This window comes from Athene noctua, chromosome 18, assembly GCF_965140245.1.
Source record: "Athene noctua chromosome 18, bAthNoc1.hap1.1, whole genome shotgun sequence".
Classification (NCBI taxonomy): Eukaryota; Metazoa; Chordata; class Aves; order Strigiformes; family Strigidae; genus Athene; species Athene noctua.
Window position 1 is genome coordinate 13,302,520 of NC_134054.1, and position 16,807 is coordinate 13,319,326.

Below are 16,807 nucleotides of genomic sequence, written 5' to 3' on the forward strand. Positions count from 1 at the left end.
GTCATCAGAGCCAGATTCTTCCTTCCTGCTAGAGCCAGTGGAAAAGGGCCAGAATGCCTTAAAAAAAAAAAAATAAATCAAAACAAACAGAAGGGCTGCTATTTATTTTCCTCTAAGCAAAGGAAATCAGAGCAAACCAGGAATGCACAAGTCAAGCTGTAGCTTCCACTAGTCCTTGTCAACTGAGTCCCTCCGGCCCATCCTCGCCCACCCTGAGAGGCAAAGGCAGCCCCTGCACAAGCAAAACACCGATTTGGGCTGGACTGGGGGCAGCGACGAGGGGTATCAAAGCCATGGCAGAGGGGCTGCATCGCCCCCAGCTCAGGGCAGCCCCACTCTCGGCCCCCAGGCATCCCCACCCAGCCCAGGTCCCGCCGGGAGGGCAATGCTGAGGTGCAGGAAGGCTTTGCAGGCAGCGGGAGCCAGCAGGCAGGGCTGCCAGGACTGCTCCTGGGGAGAGACCGAACACAGTCTGCATGTAAAAAAGGGTCGGTTTGCATGCCCCAGACCACCAAAGTCACCTCCCTGGAAGGCCTTTATTTGATCATTTCCCCCAAGATTACACGGCCCAAGACACGCAGCTGCCAGGCTGAGATGCCACCCAAGCCACCGCGCCCGAGTCCCCGGGACGCTCTGGACAGTGGTTCAGTTCCACGCTCAAAAATTTAATAAGCCAGAAAATACCCGTGCCCCACACACAGGCACGTCCCTTGGTGAATGCTCGAATCAAAAAAGCCTCTACCTACTACGGCAACGAGGATGTGCAGCTAATTAACTTTCTAGGAGTCACAGATGAACAGGAAAAAGCACATTAAAATGGGAACTTGTGATGGGCATGTCTCAGAGGAATTAGCAAATTGCATAAGAGGAACCTTTATTCCGATTATAAATTAACACCAGCGACAAGACCCAGCGCATTTTTCCTGCCTCATGAAATAATTAACCCGTCAAATCCAGCTCCACGCAAACCAGAAGGGAGAGCAGCATTAATTCCATCTTCACCGGGTGGGAGCACGTACGCCGAGCCGGGAGGATCCCCAACACCCTCCAACTGCACCCCCAGTTACCCCGCTATACCAGGTACGTGCTAGGAATCACTACCTAGTCCCCCCCAAAAAGCTGCTTCCCCTGGTCTAAGCCAGCTGTGGGGTAGCACCGAGAAAGAAATTGCAGTTTGAAACAACACACCACTATGCCCGGAGCGGGCGTGATGGTCTCTCCCCCCCCTCCCGCAGCTTTACCAGCCACATACTATTCTCAGCTTTCCCCTCCGATACGTGACTTGCACAGATTTAGAAAGCAAAATACACATCCTTGAGGCACATTCGGAGCCAAACGACAGACACCAACGTTATTAAACACGAGAGTATCCCTTGGATATCTGTTTATCAAGTTCTCAAACCCTTCCCAAGGGTGCTCGCCAAAAATAGCCTAAAATTCACCGTGCAAATTGCCCAATCCTAGATTATATTCCAAAAAAAGCTTGCAAGCCTCGATTTGCAAAAATAGGAAAGGGCAAGAGCACAATGCAATTGTGTTTTGAGAGGGTTAAGGGGATCCAGCCTCCTACTATAAACATCCACACACGTGCACCCGCCCCACTCTCATCCATCCCACGTGAAGATCCTCAGCCTGCTCGTGAAAACCGTTACGCAGCTGCGAACCACAGCCCAAAATATTTCCAAATGGGTATGAAACACAAGCCTGGGATCCCAGGCAAGGGTTTGGGCCGTGCTGGTCCTTCCTGCAGCACGAGGGGCCAACGCTGGCACCTGCGAAGCACACGCCAACCCAGGCAAAAGGCTTTTAAAAGGTACTTTAGTTACTATTTGTTTTAAAATCTGAGGAACCGTCCACCCGTCACACGCGGCTTTATTGATTTACTCTGTACTCAGGAAAAAAAAAAAAAAAAAAACACCAAACCAAACCACAAAACAACAAGCCCTGTATCTAGCTGACAAGAAAAAATAATTTAAAAATCCAATTGAGATGGTATTTCCAGGACAGAATTACAGCCCTGGCTCTCCATCCTCCCGTCCCCGATCATCTTTTACACAAGAAGTATTGGCAGGCTCCTAGTTATAACTGAATAATGGCCCATCAGTTCTCTCCCTGGATTATATATTAACTCCTGGTTCTCCTGAAACATCTGCCCTCCTCTCCCTCCCCCTCAGACGCTGCTCAGCTCTCCCAGGGAGACCCCACATGCCGCAGCACCCAGCGGCAGAGCTGCACCCACCACGACGGGAGCCGTCGAGCCGCTCCCTGTGCGCCGACAGATGTTTCTGAGCAAAATGAAGCCCCGAGGTAGAGGAGATGAAGCCGATTAAGCTTCATTATCCTATTTAATGTAATGATCGCAGAGCCGAGAGGACGTCACGCAGCCGGGAAGCGGAAAGAATAAGGCAGTTAATAGGAAACGTGTACGCACGTGGGCAGGCAGGTACGGCCGAGCTGACGCGCAGCCCACGAGGGATTTGTTATCTCCCGCCACGGGCAGTTTGCCTTCTCCTCTTCCCTGCCCTTGCCACCTTCCCAGCACCACCAGCAGCCCGTCTGTGAATTCCTGCTTGCTCAGAGGAGCATTTAAGGGCAGCGATCTGGAAAAGGCAGGAGCGAGGGAGCTCCTGGCAGCCACAGCTCCGCTGTGCCCGCATTCAGCAGCCCACCCGGCACGGGAACACTCGTGGGAGCCCCGACAGCACCACTGGGAGAGGTCGTGGGGATCCGGCAGCTCGAAGACAAAGGCAACACACGTGCATGTGAAAAAACAGGGGCAAAAGCAGGCGCGGACTGTCTGAAAACCAGAGTGTCCCCCCCACACACAGAATCATTCAAGGATCATCGAGTCCAACCCTCAACCCAACTCTACAAAGTTCTCCCCTACCCCACATCCCCCCACAGCTCATCCCAACGGCCCTGAACCCCCCCCCAGGGATGGGGACTGCCCCCTCCCTGGGCAGCCTGTTCCACTCTCGGACCACTCTTTCTGTGAAAAATTTTTTCCTAATGTCCAGCCTGAATCTCCCTTGTTGCAGGGCTGGATGCGTCCTCTGGAGAGGATTCCTCCAGGAAGAGAGAAGCCAGAGCAAGAAACCCATCATGGAATCCCAATAAAACATCACACTCTGAACAAAACCCAGCCAAGTCAGCAGAGCTGCAAGACAGATTTGAAGGATGAGAATACCACTGTTTAATTCCAGCATTCTTCTGCGTTATAGTAGACCCAAAATAGCTACTTGGCAATCATGGACCTGCTGCACTGAGCAGTATTTTTAAGTAAACTCTCCCTCAAAGGCTTCAGGTCTTGGCTTTAAAGACCCTCAGTCCCAACTCTTTTTAGTACAGGCAATAGTGTCTCATTCACCCCCCATCATCTGCCCCTCTCCATCCAGAAACCTCCTCAAATACCAGTTGAAAGTCACGTTATTATTTTAAAAAGTAGCTGTAAGTTTAAACTAAAAGTGAAGGAAGAAGGGGAACTCATTGCAGTATCACCGGGGCCACAGGAGGAAGAGACAGACGGGCTGTTCGTTAGTGGTTTCAGATATTCCAGAAACTATAGCAACGTCCTGCTGCAGACCCAGCTCTGCCACCGCGTCCCCAGCCACCGAACCCAGCGCAGCTGGTAAAGACACACTTTGCCTGAACCCGACGTGCGAGGAGGTGGTTGCCAAAATAAGGAAGAGCCCCTTTTTTAAACACTCCCGAGGTCTGTTTCCACGATGGTCTCGCTCCCCGAGCGCGCCCGAACGCCCCGCTGGGGTTTGCTGTCCTCCACCAGCCCAGCGTCTCCTCCGTAAACCCAGCTAAAGGATGAACAAACACGTTAAAGGCTTCACACGGGGAAACCAACGATAAAGATGTAATAGATTAGATCTGTCTTTTGTAAGCAATTTAATGACTACAGCTGTTGGGCGTCATTAACCGGTTTGTCTTGGAGGTTTAACCCTCCCGCCGGCCCCAGCCCTGCCACTGAGCAAACACTGGGGTACCCCGGGAGCCACCCCGCTGCCGGGGGGGCAGCAGCACCAGCGAAGCCTTGCTCCCTCCCCAGGGAGCAGGGCCGGGGTGATAAGGAGGCATTAGAAGCTTTTACTACCTGTTGCTATCCAGCAAAGCAATTATGGAGGAGTGCCAGGCAGAGCGGGCGAGCTCCCCGTGCAAAGAGCAACCTGCTAAAAACGGATCTCTCATCCTGCCCCCCCCCAGGGGCAGCGAGCCCCACGCTCCCACCAGCATCCCTTCCCCGCCTGACTTTACATGGGGGAGGAAAAAAAGACACCAACCCTGAGATTTTAACTGATTTAGAAAGAAGCAAGGCTTGTTGGAAGTGAAACGCAACGGTTTAAAAATCCTTGTCAGAGCAGCGCTGGCTCCTGAGAGAGAAATCTGGGCTCCAAGTGAAGGGAGAGGCATCCTGAGCCAAATTCCCCGCCAGCACAGCCCCAGGGGTGGCTCCGGACTGACCAGCCACTCGCTGAGTTTTCATTTCAATGCATTCAGCTTTAACCTCGGCCCGTGCTCCTCGCGCAGCATTCCTCGGAACTTCCCCACCTCTGGGTACCTCTCCTCTTCCTAAAGCACCCCCAAAGCCCCATCCCCTGCCCTCCGAGCAGCCCCAGGAGCCAGCACTGCTGCCTCTGCTCAGGGAGCACCAGAGCCCCCCGCCAGCTCTCCTGACCCTGCCCGGGTTCTGCGGGGGAAGGACAAGCAGCGTTTTGCATTTCACAGAATCATCTGGGCTGGAAAAGCCCCTGAAGCTCCTCCAGCCCAGCCATGACCCTCACCCTGACCCTTCCCAACTCCCCCAGATCCCTCAGCGCTGGCTCAGCCCGACTCTTCAACCCCCCCAGGGATCCCGGGGACTCCCCCCTGCCCTGGGCAGCCCATTCCAACGCCCAACAGCCCCTTCTGCACAGAAATCCTTCCTCAGAGCCAGTCTAAAACTCCCATGGGACAAGCGTGCGGTGGCACATGCTCTCCCACAGCAGGCACACAGCCGTGTCGAGCCAGGGGAGGCAACAGCTCCTCTTCCATCGGTGTCTGAACTGGATTAAAGGCAAGGTATAATTGTGTATTTTATATAAATATTGTGTCACAAGACCATCGCCCTCGCCACCGTGCATGCAGGCTGCCGGTGTCACCGCTCCATCCTGCTCTTTGCAATGCAAGAATTTCCCTCCCCCAACACTTCCACCTCCCCACGCTCCCATTTCAAAACGCAGCAGAGAAGAACGCCGGCCGTCAGGAAGAAGCGGGTTTTGTGGTGCAACTGTTTATCCACCCTGTTGGGAAACAGCAGCTTCGGGCAGCTGATCAAACACATCCCCAGCCCCATCCAGCACCTCGTAACAAGGGCCATCACCACGACGGCCAACGCAGGGAAGAGACCTCAGGGTACTGAGAAGAGAAGGACAAAAAAGCAGAGTTTGATGGCAACCAGCCACCCCACGGCAGCCCCCAGCCCCTCATCGCATCCTGCAAAGGGTTTGGGAACCCCAAGAAAAGGCAGGACACGGGCAGGCAGAGCTCACGGAATGGGTCAGGCTTTCAGCCACCTGACACCGCTGTTATTTCGTTTATTTGTTCTCGACTCTAATGCATCCATTTGCACTGGAAGTAACACAACGTAATATCAAGCCATTTTCTTCGATGCTGAGGATCAGTTTGACTGGATGTGTTTGCTACGAGAGGCTCGGAAAGAAAGGGAGAGGGGCAGGCCGACGCTGTGGGCTCCCCTGGACACTGGGGTAACCAGCCGTACCACGCTTCAAATGGAAAACCTCACACTCCTCACTCATAACCACAGAGAATCCCCCCTTCCACTAAAATAAATAAAAAAAATTTCAAAAGCCCTTTGGGAATTTTTGGAAATATCTTTACTGACTAAGCCATTCTTGTGTTTCCAGCTGTAAAAATCCAACAGCTTCCAAATTATTTATTTTTTTAATAATACTCTTTGACAGTAGGATGGTTCATTCAATTTTGAAACGCTTAGAGGGTTGGCAGCTCTGCAAATTAAACCCCTGGGCTGAAACAGAAGGTCACACCTGAACTGTCTGCAAAGTGTTGCCAGTTAAAAGAACAAAAGCAGAAGCGTGAAGGGAAAAAAAAAAAAAGAAATGGGAAGATGGGAAGAGGAAAAAAAAAAAAAAAAGAGCACAGACAGCCTAAAGCTGCATTCAGCACTGGCAGAGCCACCCAGGGTCTTGAGAAAACACAGTTTCATTAAATCTGTGATGGAAACCAATCTGTATCCAGCTTCTGTCACGGCAGAGCCGCAGGAAGAGCGGAACCCCCCAGCCCAGGAACAGCCACTTACCAGCGCCGGGATGAGCAGGTCGGCGAAGTACACGAAAGCTGCTCCCAGAGCAAAGCCCACGGCCACCGGGAAGAAAGCGAAGGCTCCAAAGCTGCCGGACTCCTCGGCCATGTCGATAGCCGGGGCCAGGAGGGACCAGTAGGAAGCGGCCAGCATGACCTGGGAGACAGGAGGGGAGCGGTGAGAACCGTGTGGGCGCCGACACCGCGAGGATCCGGCGCCTCTGCCAGCAGCCCACCCTCCTTCCAAGGAGACTCCAAGGAGCTGTGGGGCCATCACAACCCAGCAGAGCCATCAAAAGCCGCTTCCCGGTGGGACACGGCACCGGAGGATGCAGGAGTGAGGTTCTTCCCCATTTTCACCAAGAGCGTTTTTCTCGGCTCAAAAGCCCAAGGCAGCAAACGAGCAACACGAGCTCATTAGGGCGATTTTCGGTGGGATTAGCACAGCCACCACAGCCCTTCAAATGGGAACAGCAGCAGAGCAGGGGCAGGGAAACCGCCCTCTCCTCGGGTGTTCTGCAGCGAGAGGAGTGAGTCCGTGGCTCTGCCGGCCACCCCAGCCCAGCCAAAACTGGGGTGAACCCAATCCTTCCTGCACCCAGCTCTGGGCTTCTCCACAGAGCAGGCAGGGGAGGATGGACACACAGCCCTGATCTCATGCAGGAAAAAAAAAAATTAAAAAAATTGGATAATGCCTGGAGCCAAAGAGTCATCTCCAAGCTAGCTGAGGGCACCCACAGCTTCGCTACGCAGATTTAAGCCTAGCTGCCAAGGTCCCCATCTTGCTACCCCAGACCAAAACCACGGCAGCACGAGGGCTTTGCAAATCCCCTGCTTCTGCTCAGAGCAACACTTGGGCTGGTCCTGCCCCAGCGCCCGAGGAGAGGGCCCAGGCTGAGAGGGGACAGGTTCCCATCCCGAACACTGAGCAGCGCTGCCCAAGTCCTACTGCGGTGTTTGACCAATGCACCAGGACAATAAACCTTTCCAGTAGCAGACTGGGTTTTTGCTTGCTTGCTGCTTAGCAGGGAGGGAGAAGGAACAGTGACACAAAAGACCAGAGAGAAACAGAATCTGAGACTTGTGGGGATCTCCGAGCCCAAGAGGTTGCTCAGGGTGTTACCCAGTGTGGAGAACAAAAAGCCAAGGCAGGCACCAGTTTCACAACCTTACAGTAAAGAACATAATATTAACATGCATTTTATCACCTTATCCCTTCCTCTCTGCTGCCTGACGTACTAGGCTGGGTTAATTAAAAAGTCATCAGCCCAGCGCAACGCCCTCGGCAGCCTTGGCCCCGGTTTCCCTCCCTGCAGCCGTTCAGCTCCGCGGGAGCTCAGCTGTGACCAGCTCTGGGCACGGGTCCCACCACACACCGGGAGGAAGCAAGTCAGCGAGACAAGCACAGATGGGCTTAAAAATCACACCGAGATCTGTGTTCGGCTTCGGGAAACCGTCTGCGCCAGCAAGGGCGGAGAAGCGGCGGCACCCGCTGCCCTGCCACGGCCTCGGGGTGGACGGGGCGACGCTCCGCGCTGCCCACGAGCAGGGAAGCGCAGCAAAGGGGAGGAGAAAGGGGGGCGGGATGGGGATCCAGCGGGAACAGGCGAAGCGAGCCCGCAGACAGGAGCGAGAGGGATGCTGTGAAGAAGGGTGACCCCACGTCTCCGTCCAGCCACCCCCCCACGGAGCCCGGCTGCAGGGTGCTCAGAGGAGATGCTGCTCAGCTCGCTCTGTATTCGCCGGAAGAGAAGCGCGTAACAAACTATTACATTTTAAATCACTTTTAACAAAGGAACGAGATGCCTATTGCTGTAGACACCAGTCCCTGAGGGATTGTGTAAATCTCAGCTCGCTATGAGTAAGAAGAAAGCAGGCTGTCATGTCAGGCTTAACCACGGCTGTCAAACTTCATATTTCAAATGCCACCTCCTTTAAAAAACAACCACACACCCCAACATGGAAACACAAGCAACAGGGAAAGGCTTTGCAGAATTATATTGTCATCTTATGTTAAGATATCATTTCCCCATGGAAAACAGAGGCCTGACACTGCTCAGCCTCCAGATCCCGTCACCACCGAAGGCAGCAGCGGAGCTCCCACCAGCTTCGCTGCACACGGGCTCCGGGGGCAGATGATGACGGAGCCTGAAGCCACCCCAGCTCCACCACTGAAGGAGCAAACTGCTGGGCTGCACCAACCACCTTCACTCGCTTGGGAAGGAAAAGCGCTTTATTCCTACACCCTTTTACGCAAAGAAACCCCTTGACCCCACTTAGTGGGGGAGCTGGAAGTCATCGCCCTGCAGCAGAGGTGAGGATGTCCCCGTGACTCCCCTCAGCCCATCTCTAAGCTCAGGCACGGGTTTAGGGACGTGGGTTTGCCTGGGAGCAGCCTCGCTCAAGGGTGCTCTTGCCCACCCTGTTCAGCATCTGCGCTGGCACTGACCCTCTGGTTCAGCAGCATCCCTCATCAGATGATGCTTGTGAACTAACAAAAGGGTGAGGATTTCTGCCAGCGACTTGATTTAAGGAACAAAAATCACACTCTATTTATTTCAAATCTCTGTAATTGTCCAGCCAGGGACAAACCCCACCAATGCCACTGAGCAAGCTGGTGTCAAAGGCAGGAATAAAAGAGAAAAAGCCTGCCTGAGCTCTCCTCAGGTCAGTAAAACATGATGCTACTTCAGGAGCGAGGACAATTTTCCACATAAAGTCTTGCCCTCACACCAGCCCTGCTCTGTTCAACCAAGACGGAGACCAGGGGACCCGCAGCACATCGGCTCGCTGGCACCAGGACACGCACTCGCTGCCAAACTGGATCTGGCGATTTTTGCAAAGAGACTTCATGCTCCAGAGCCAAGATGTAACACCACCACAAATCCGCCAGCTCTTGGGAAAACAAGCTGCAGTCGATGGGGGAGGAGGAAGCACGCAGAAGGCAGCTGCGTATCTAAAGCATCCCCGGGTTGCGGGGAGCCCAAACCTTTCCCTGGGATATGTCAGCGTAACCGGAGACAAAACCCAGGCTCAAAACCAGACTGCCTCGTGCCACGGACAACGACTGAATCCAGGTCTGCATCCTCCCGCTGATGGGGAGCCCTCAAAACACACCATAACCACTCCGTGCCCCAACACCGCTCCCAGGGGTCGAGGGGTCTGACCCCCAGGCACCAGGTTCCCCTTCCAGGAAGGGACCCGATGTGGGTGCCCAGTCTGGGCTCTCCCAAACGCCGCAGTGCCAACACTCCCCCCAGCCAGACCACAGAGCCAGCACCGCCCCAGCTCTGCCCACGCAGCTCCAGAGCCGCGCAGGGGTTTTTTTTTCTGCAAATACAGAATAAACAGGGCAATGATCTTTCTGCCCAACCATAGCTGGTCCTGCTGCAGCCCAGGGTGAGGGAGAGAGCCCCTGTACACCCGAGTCTGGTATCATCAAAATTAAAACCCTTATCTCGTCCGCTACAAGCGTCAACGACTCATGGCGCTCCCACGAGATCGTCGAGATGAGAACAGCAGCTTCAAGGGAAACATCACATTAACGGTGTGTGGATCAGAAAACCCAAACTGCTTACAAGCAAAGGAGATCCCCATGGCAGGACGGGAAAGCAAAGCAGAAGGTGAGAGACTGGCAGGACACTTTCCCTGCCAAACTTTTTAGCTTGACTTCATTGAGGCTCCAACAACAAGAACCGGCCTTGGTAGACCCGTGTAAATTACTGATGCTGTTTTAAGCAGCACTGAAAGGGAATATTCAACACCAAACGTGCCCGGTGCAGTTTAAAGTGTGTGTGTCTATGATTTTCTGCTTTACCTGGGACAGAAGAACTCACACTATGACCCAGTAAGAGGAAGAGCCACGCGAGGCTGCAGGGAAGGGTGACTGCAAGCGTTTATGTAGCGTTTATGATGTCTGAGCACAGTACCTCCAAGATAACACCCAGATGACAGAGAATATCTTCAAAAAAAAGATCTTATTTAAGAATATCAAGATTTAAGAGAAAAGCCAGAATTCCACATCAGATGCCCAAGCAAGCGAAGCCTTGTCTCCATAGAAACACATCACCTCAGAGGCTTTTGCATACAAAACCCTCTATTATCCACAATTTCCAGAAAGGGAACTGAGGCAAAGAGAAGCTGAACGCCCAGAGAGCCGAGCAGAGGTACTGGGCTGGAAGGAGCTGAGCTCCTCAGGGCCGCAGCAACCAGCCGGCCCGAGATGACACTTGTGCCATCAGACACGGTCAGTCTGAGCTGAGACAAAACGGGGTTTGGCTTTGTGGCCAGGATGCTCCCAGCACACACAGGCAGCTCTCCCAGTACATCCCAGTTCGGCGTACATCCGAGCTTCCACCAGCTCCCCCAGGTCAGACAGTACATCTGCAGTGAGGGCAGCACCGAGCTGAGGATTTCTGGATCCCAAACTATCACTCTGCATCCTGGACCGTCCTCCTCAAGGTCGTCTGAACATCCCTGTCCCACGCCCTCCTCCTCATTCAGCAGTAGAGAAGCTTTTAGCTAATTTTGGTTTTATTTTGCTTTACAAGCTCCCAGAAGACAAGCAGGCAAATCATTACCCACAGGAGAGAACCACCCGTTACACCCTGGTTTACCAGAAAATTTGCTCTTGGAGGGCATCACACACCTCCCTGGAGCCTGGATGACTGTCAGGAATCCTGAGCTAAGCACCAAAAGAGCAAGGTCAGAAGCAATACCTGTCTCTGTCAGTGCAGGGAGAGGAGGAGGTCTGCTGGCTCTGACAGAGCACAAGGGAAGTTTAATTAAACCCAGCAGCCCGCATTTCAGAGCGGAGATAAAGAGGAAGTTAAGTTCTGCTTCTCTCTACCCAGTGCTCAGAGAAACAGCCCGTACGTATCTGCAAGAGATCTACATCAAAGACACGATGTTTTAAACAGAAATCCCTCGTGGCAAGGGAAGTAGTCCATGATCAGAGCAGTGTCGCTGCCTGAAGAAACACTTCTTCCAGGCAGGAAGAGAGAAAACCGTACAAATAGATTTTAAAGCTGGCTGCTCCACATCCCGCTTATTTCCCCTACACCAAGCCAGCCTGCCAAAACACAGAGAGCCCGGGCTGCTCCCGAGATTCCCCCCAGCACCGGTTTTGCAGCACAAGGCTGGATGAGGCAGGAACAGCCCCTCGTCCCAGCCAGGAGGATTTCGCAGCCCAACTGGGCTCCTGCTCCCACCCCGCACACCGGCAGCCTCAGGCGTGCAGCCTCCTTAGCCCCAGCATCACCTCCTGTCCAAAGGGCTGTCCCGAATGGCCACAGCAGGAGGTGGTTTCTCCTCCAGCTTCTCCGTGGACTCTTTGCAAAGCCACCAAGCACACAGCTCACCAGCACCTGCCCTGCCCGCGGAGGGAGGAAAACACTTCACTATTAAATCCTTTTGGGTAAGGATGGGATAGACACAACCCGTCACACCGCTGGTCAAGCAACTGCAGCTGCTGCCCAGCTGGGAAAAGAAAAACTCTGCAAAAAAACAGGGGGATCCTGTTGCCTGGGGGTAACATCCAGCAAACCCCCTCTGGGCCCCCGGGCAGCTGCGCTGAGGAAGCATCAAAGTGCAGGGTCGAGCATAGCCCTCACAGGGGGACACACCAGCCCCTCGTCAGACACACGGCAAAGAGCTACGGGCACACCTGGAGCAAACTGAGGTGAAAGGAGGATAAAAGCTCCAACCTCCGGTGCTTCTGCCACCCAAACACTCAACCGCTGAGCAAGCACCTGCTCCCAGTGAGCCCAGCAGTCCCAGAAGCAACCGTGGCACAATCCCCTGTGGATCTCTGGCATCTTCCCCCAAAAGAGCCGGTCGTGGCGCTGGGTGACGCAGGCAGCTCACCCCAACCAGCACCTCAGGCCCGCAAACGCAACCCAAAAACCTTCACAAACCGCAGCTCGTGGGTGGTTTATGTGGCAGCACCTTCTGCCAGCAGGACCTGCCACCACGGGCTTCCTCTGTGACATTCCCCTCCAAACACTGCAGCAATCCCAGAAAAAAACAAAACTCCTCTTTCCTGCTCCGAGCACAGCAAATTGAAAGAAGCTGGAGGAAAAAAGCAAACATTTGCAGGACTTCTGCTTCACCAGCCGAGCCACACCTCTGCCGCACAGGGATGACTCAGGGCTCCTGGCAGGGTGACGCGACGGCCACGGCGTGGACGGCACCGCACCGGGACGGCCCCAGAGCCAGCCCTGGGCCGGGGCAAACACCCCGCTGTGCTGGCTGCTCTGGGAGACAGAGATGCCACGGCGAGGGGACAGCCCAGCCCACAGTGTCCCCAGCAGCATCTCCCCGACGCCACAGAAGTGGCTCCAAGTTGGCTTGTAGGGACGAGGGTGTGTCTTCCAGAGAAAACCAGCTCAGAAATCAAACCACAGAGGAAAAGCTCCAGAACGAGCAATTCCTGATGCAAACGATTATGAAGCGGCCCAAGAACCTGCTACAACCGACAAGTTGAGTTACTGACAGCGTTAGCAGGCTGCAGGCACTTTGCAGCAAAGCTTGTTCGGGAGCAAACCCAGCCCTGTGGGGTTTCCTGTCACCCACCGTGGCAGGTTCGCGCTCGGTTGGAGCTGGGTTTGCTTCAGGCACTGGGAAGAGCAGAAAACTCGCGATCTCCAGAGCTGCAAACGCTCAAATCGCACCTTAATTAGTGGCGTCGCAACATCTGGGGGTGCCCAGGGAGGAAGGAGCCCCCGCTCCACGCACGGCCCCGGCACGAGCAGCGTCGCTGCGTGCTGCAGGACAGATCGCCCGCGGCGCCAGGCTCGGGGTTCACCCCAAATCCTGGCAGTGTCACCCACGCGCCAGGTGCCGGCTACACGGCCGGGACAGAGCCAGCGGGAGCTGGCAGAGCCCTGTGCGCCCACCCCACGCCCAGGGAAGAGGCACCTTCCACCCAGAGCACGTCCCCCGGGTCAGGCACGCTCCAGCTCTCGAAGGAAAACAAACGGGATTTAACAAGCCCGAATGAGCCACCAGCCATCATCCAGGGAGCAGGGGGTCTAAATTCACAAGCCCCAACACAAGTTCAAGCCAGGCAGTGTCACATCTTCCTTTAAAAAAGATGCAGTAAGCCCCACATTTAGCGAGCACCCTTGATGTAGAGCTGCAGCATCTTCCTTCTCTCTTCTCCCAGGGGCTTAAAGCACCTCACCGGAGAGCGAGAAGGGCAGAGCAAGCCACGAGCCTCCAGCACAAGGGCCCTCCTGCCACCTCCACCACACCAGTGCTCCAGGAGCGATCCAGAAGCCCAAGGAAAGGAGAAGAGTTCAACTCAAGAAAGGCAAACCCAGCGTGGGCAGCTCGACGTCCTCGTGACCCTCCTTGTGCCACCTTCTCCCTCACCAACAAGGAACCGCCAGGACAGGAGGTGACCAGCACCAACCACGCTCCTCCCCGCCCCACCCGCCCCTCAGGCAGTTACCCAAGAAACACTAACACGAGTGGGCAACCAAACAAAGCGTGGCGGGGCTTCAGAGGTGTCGGCAGGAGAACCCAGGCAGAGACGAGGAGTAAAACGATGCTGTACTTACCCCTGCAGCGAAGCCTAAGCTCCCATCCAGGATCCGCCTCTGCGAATAAAACAAAACACAAACCAAAACCATTTATTCCCAGCAGAAGCAGCCAAGCACGACCACGGCACGAACCGTGCAGAGCGGCACCGCTGCCGCACTCACCTAACTTTCTTTTCGTTTCTGCAACCCAAGTGATTTCTGTGCTTTGAGGCAAAAGTCACCCTTCTCACACAGAGGAGCCACGATCCTGGGGTGACGGCTCCCCACCGCGCCTCCAGCGCACCCTGGCTCCCTCAGCCCACCCACACTGCCCGGGCCGGCCCAGCCAGTGCCCACACCAAAGGATGCGGGAAGGTAAATCAGAAACTCTCCTGCCCATCAGTGCACACTGCCCTGAGCTTCTCCCACTTGAAGATTTAATTCCTCTAATAACAGGTTGCTATAAACAAAGCCATTACTCTTTCCAGTGACCCAGCACGGATTCTGCCCGCTTCACTCCCGGTGCAGTTTTCATTCTTTAGCACATCGCTCTCCCCCAGGAAGAAAAACCACCGTGCTAGCGCCAAGGGAATCTCACTTTGCCTCAAACTCCTGAATAAATCATCACAAGAGAGAGGCATAAATAATAAATCCATTCGGGCAATTTTGAACACAACAGCAAGGAAGGCCTCTAATTTTGAAATACAAGGTGACTTAAAGATCAGCACTCTGCTTGTTCCGAGCACAGGCTGACCCGAATCCTGCACTGGAGACGTGGCAGCAAAACCAGGTTACAGCAGGAGAACCCGCTGTTCCCAACACAGAGCCCTGCCTGCGGCTCTGCCCCATCTCCCCAACACCGTGAGCTGCACTACAGCACATACCACAGCCTGGGGACAGGAATTTCATTTCCTTCTATTCTTTTGTGTTGACACACAGGAGAAAAATGAGCTGGATTTTTTTTCTCCCCCTGCCCTGGGACCTCCCAAGCCCAATATCAAGTCCTGGAACCTGGCAGCCAAACCCACCCACGAGCGCAGCCCTTCATCCCAGACCCCGTCCGGTTCCCGGGGATGGAGGACACGACCCCAGCACCCACCTGCCCGCTGGAAAACACGAACACCAGCGCCGAGCCAGCCGCCGTCAGCCCCCACGTGAGGAAGGTTCCCAGCACCGACTGGATCACCGGCCCATGCCCTGGGATCATGCTGACCTAGGAGAGATGAGGCGCGTCAGGAGGAACACCTCGCGTTTAAAGATGGAGAATAACACCCAGATTCCTCCCTGGTTAACGGGGGAGCACCCCAACTCCCTCCTCACCAAAGGGAACAGAGGGAGCCTAAGCATCCTCCCTGCAACGCCTCTCTAAGCTTCTCTCTTCCCCTTAAGTAAGGCTTTGCAATTTAATCCACGCTCAAGGGAGCAGGAGGGAGCAAGGAGGGATGAGAAGCACCACATCCCAGCTGGTGCACAGCCCCGCGCTGGTTTTGGGCTCGAGCCAGCACCAGGGCAGAGCAGCTCTGGAAAAACATAAAGAAACGGTGCTCAAACCCCACCGGGTGAGGGGCCCCTTTGTCCCAGGTCCCCGGGTGGCCCCCAGGCACGTGCATCACGTCCCACTCCTTGGTGACACTTATTTGGGCCAAAACCCAATTTTACTGGCGCCGAAGGCGAACGCCCTCGCAGCACCCGGGACCAAGCGAAAGCAAGTGAAAAGAGGAAGGAGTCTTGGGGATGGGCCACCAAAACACGGCCGTGGGCTGTGCCCCAGGGGTGGCCAGGGGCTGGCGGGGGTTACCTGAGCGCACCCCGGTGAGGCCCAGGGAGCAGCACTGCTCCGAAAATACACACGTGTGTATAAATACAGGCATATAACTATATAAAAATACACATATGCCTATACAATTATATGCAAATATCTCAAAACACACATACATTTATACTTTTATACATAAATATATAAGAAATACACACACTGTGGCCTTCTTGCCCCCAACCCCCCAGGGCTGCTGCCAAACCCTGTGGGGTGGGTGTTGGGGTCAGACCACCCCCACGACCTCCCGGCTCCGGGGAGAGGGACACCCTCTCTCCTCCAGCACGCACCCCCCAGCCCCCCATGCTCCCCCAGTCCCCGAGGTGGGGGGGACCCCAACACCCCACCGTGCCCGCCCACCCCCCAAAACCCTGCGGCGGGCGCCCCGGCACTGGTGCCGGCTCCCTGCGCCCCCGGGCCCTACAGCCGCCCAGCCGGGCCCGGAGTTCCTGCGGCCCCAAAATGGGGACCCCCCCACCCCGGAGCCCCCGTCCCCGCTCACCGCCCGGCGCTCCCCGCCGCCACTTCCTGGTGCCGGCACACGTGTCGCCGCCTAGGCCCCGCCCACCACCGCGGCTTCCACCAATGGGAGAGCGGCGGGGGCGGGCCGCCCGCGGCTCTGCGGTTCGGGCGGGTGAGGTGGCGGGAGAGTGAGGCGGGCGGGCGGTGCGGGCGGGCGCGACAAGGAGTTGCGGGGGGGGGAAGGTGTGACTGTCACTGTCACCGCCGCCCCCGGGCACGGCGCAGCCCCCCGCAGTGAGGTGACACCCCCCCCGCCTCTTCCAGTCCCAGGCAGCTCCCGGTCTTTAGATCCCTTCTGGCTGCTTGCGAGCAGGGCCCTGCCACGGGTGTGATGAGCCGTGCTCCTGCTCTGCACCACCAACCAGAGGCCGCACCTGAACGATCAGCACATGGCAGCCTGCTGGGAACACCCCCCCCCATCACCGCTGGCACCCCCGTCCCCAGCACAGCCTTCAGCCGGCACGCTGGGCACCGCCATGCCCCCTCCCACCCTTTGACGTCCCCTCGAAGCGCCATCACCGGGCACACGGTGGCCAAGCCTGTAGGCCCGGACGAGCGGGGGGCAGAAGCGGCTCCAGCACCGATTCCTCCCCAGCAGCTCGGTGGCGTTGGGGCGAGGGGC

At 55.7% G+C, this 16,807-nt stretch overlaps 1 protein-coding gene across 3 annotated transcripts in view; it reads right to left on the reverse strand.

Annotated features, from left to right (window-relative positions):
• SLC39A11 (solute carrier family 39 member 11) overlaps positions 1-16,199 on the reverse strand; it is a 434,680-nt gene extending 418,481 nt beyond the window's left edge. For 2 of the 3 annotated variants that reach the window (XR_012634741.1, XM_074921803.1), the window contains exons 1-4: positions 16,166-16,199; positions 14,950-15,063; positions 13,890-13,928; positions 6,326-6,484 (exon numbers count right to left, since the gene is read on the reverse strand). Coding sequence is in view for 2 of the 3 variants with exons in the window: in XM_074921803.1 (XP_074777904.1) it covers positions 6,326-6,484; positions 13,890-13,928; positions 14,950-15,057 (306 nt within the window). In the remaining variant the exon portion in view is untranslated. The remainder of the gene's footprint in view (positions 1-6,325; positions 6,485-13,889; positions 13,929-14,949; positions 15,064-16,165) is intronic. The other variant, XM_074921804.1, reaches the window with a different exon arrangement.
• Between the last annotated feature and the right edge of the window lie 608 nt (positions 16,200-16,807).